This window comes from Phytophthora parasitica, assembly GCF_000247585.1.
Source record: "Phytophthora parasitica INRA-310 unplaced genomic scaffold supercont2.48, whole genome shotgun sequence".
Taxonomy (NCBI): domain Eukaryota; phylum Oomycota; class Peronosporomycetes; order Peronosporales; family Peronosporaceae; genus Phytophthora; species Phytophthora nicotianae.
In genome coordinates, this window is record NW_008649034.1 from 158,779 (window position 1) to 161,359 (window position 2,581).

General features: G+C 48.0%; 1 protein-coding gene across 1 annotated transcript; it reads right to left on the minus strand.

Annotated features, from left to right (window-relative positions):
* Positions 1 to 264: 264 nt before the first annotated feature.
* Positions 265 to 1,890, minus strand: PPTG_15181 (hypothetical protein; the record flags this gene model as incomplete). Its single annotated transcript, XM_008912544.1, has 2 exons — positions 265 to 347; positions 405 to 1,890. 2 exons carry the CDS (start codon positions 1,888 to 1,890, stop codon positions 265 to 267), a joined length of 1,569 nt encoding a protein of 522 aa, XP_008910792.1.
* Between the last annotated feature and the right edge of the window lie 691 nt (positions 1,891 to 2,581).

Consider the following 2,581-nt stretch of genomic DNA (forward strand, 5'->3'; position numbering starts at 1 on the left):
TGTCCAGCTAATGCGGATACCGATCGTGGCCAATACTCATTTGTAATCTTATACGGGTTTTAATACGTGGTACCAAAAAGAAGCAACCAAATGGTAAAAATGCTAGAACTCCGGTGGTGGCTAGTGCCACCCCTCAAAAACAGTATACTGGAGCATATTAGTGAATTACTAAGATTGATTAATATTAAATGTGAGGACCTTCGTTCAAGTCAGTCAAAATTGGCGTTACAAACGTATAAGTTCTTCATCGCTGTATTCAATTCACTAACTAACGTTGATTTTCACGGAAAGATCCAAATGGCCTCCTTCATACGCTCGTGGTACCCAAAGCTTCAACGACCCACCACCTGTGCCAGGGAGTCCTAGAAAACCTGGCCGCTACCGATCAAGATAGAGTGACTTACCGCCTAAAGTCGTCACATTCGACTTCCAAGTTGCATTCCCTCCTGCTGGGACATCCTTCTCATCGATCTTGCGGCCTCCGGAGTAAATATTCACCGTGACAGGCTTTGTGTCTATGCTCTCAAACATAATAGTCACAACCCCGTCGCCTTTTCTCCTCCAAGACAACTTGCTGCCCTGGAAAGCATTCCTCACCATATTGAGTCCAAGTGTGTAAGGATCGTCGCCATCGTCAATCTCTCCGATAAACTGAGTAGGCCCACAAATGGGTTGGATATACTCAGTGACTATGCCGACGATGCCGGTCTCGTCGAAGAGAGAGACCACGAAGATCGTCATCGCCAGTTTATCCGCTACGACACGTGTATACTCTTTCGCTGTCAACGACGTGCCGTTGTCGCTCCTGCCTTTGTTAATAAGGTCATCCACGATTACTCCTAGTGTTTTGCGTAGCGTATCTCGGGTCTGGTATGCTGTATCTTCCGAGGACTCGGAGATCATTTGCTCCATACAGTTGTTAGTGACTATCGGGATATCTCGAAGCATGAGGTCCGACTCGTACATTGCAATACGAAGTTCATCCTGCGTAATCCCAGGATTCTTTCTCTTCATTTGAGCCACAGTCATCCACGTCCTGTCTGTCAGTCGCTTGAGCTCATGTCCACACGTTGAGTTGGAGTCCAACCCAGTCCTAAGAGACGAGATGTCAGTCTCGTTTAGTTCCGATAATGGCTGCGTGAAGTTAACACGGTGTAGGAAAGCCTTGAAGCGGTCCCAGCCTCGGATGATACTATCTCCATGATCGAGGATTTCTCCGAGCATCAGCTGCATAGTATCTACCATCCAGCTTGCAGGGTCGAGAGCTTCTGGATACGAGTGACCCAGACACATGGCGATAGCGACAGGGAAGTCGATGGTAAAGTAACTTGTGTGATACAACAAAGCCATGACTTTGTCAAAGGGGATCTGCGGGTCGTACACTTTAAGCCCGCGAATGTAGCTATTGAGCATCTTAATGTTGCCGATCATGGCTCGGAGGCACTTGGCGCCGTCAACTATGCCCTTAGCGACTGTAGTGAGTTGCCCAAACAATCCCATTGTCGCCAGAGAGATCGCTGTCTGCACTACATTAACGGTTTTCGCATAGACTTCGATGCCGCAGTCGTCGTTCTGACGAATACATTCCATACCACACTGGACAGGATACTGGAGTGGACACTGCGTCCAACACATTTTCCACTTGTAGCTGAAACCAACTGGACATTTGTCCATGATGTGAGCTCTGCGGTAGCAAGCCCAATCTCCACGATCTGGCTGACCGATGGTAGGACCAACCCAGTTTCTGTAAGTCGACTTTACCTTGTCAATTGCATTGACAAGAACTCCGGATCCAGCAGTGGGGAGCAGCGTAGACTCTGAAGAAGCGGTGGGTTGTAGTACAGCGACGAAACCGGAGAGCGACAGCAGGAGCTTCATCCATGTCACCATGGTGGTCTTGAGTACCTAGAAGAGGTAGATTGCAGTTGTGGTCGATTCAAGACTGAGTCATTGAGAGGTATGTCTCGCAGTGTTCGTATCTAATCTCCCCGTCGCGTTCATTTCTAATGACAAGGGAGGCCGTATACCTGGCAATCAAGATCTTCCTATGCACTCGCGTTGCTCAGCTTCTGTTGCGTCGACCTACTAAAAGTTTCTCGTCTGCGCGGGACTTTGCTGCGATCCCGTCCAGAGCCAAGGCCTGAGATGGGATCATCACGATGTTATGTACGACTACTCGAATACAGACAGCAAATCCTGCTTTCTGTTCGGGGATCTGATGAAAATACCGCCGATGGAACTTTCGAGCCAATGGTAGTCGGACGCGCATCAGGACGTGTCAATCAGCTTCGGACAGTGAAAATAGTGATACGTGTACACGTATTTTAGGTATCGATGGCCTATAACTTATAGGCTATAAGGCATCCCTACAATGCGTTTGTCGGTTGTGTGTATATATATACATATATATATTTTTGAGCTAGCCACCACCCGAGTTCTAGCATGTTACCATTTGGTTGCTTCTTTTTGGTACCACGTATTAAAACCTGTCCAAGATTACAAATGAGTATTGGCCACGATCGGTATCCGCATTAGCTGGACAGCTTGCAGTGGTCCACTGCTGCAGCGGCCCATGACCTTG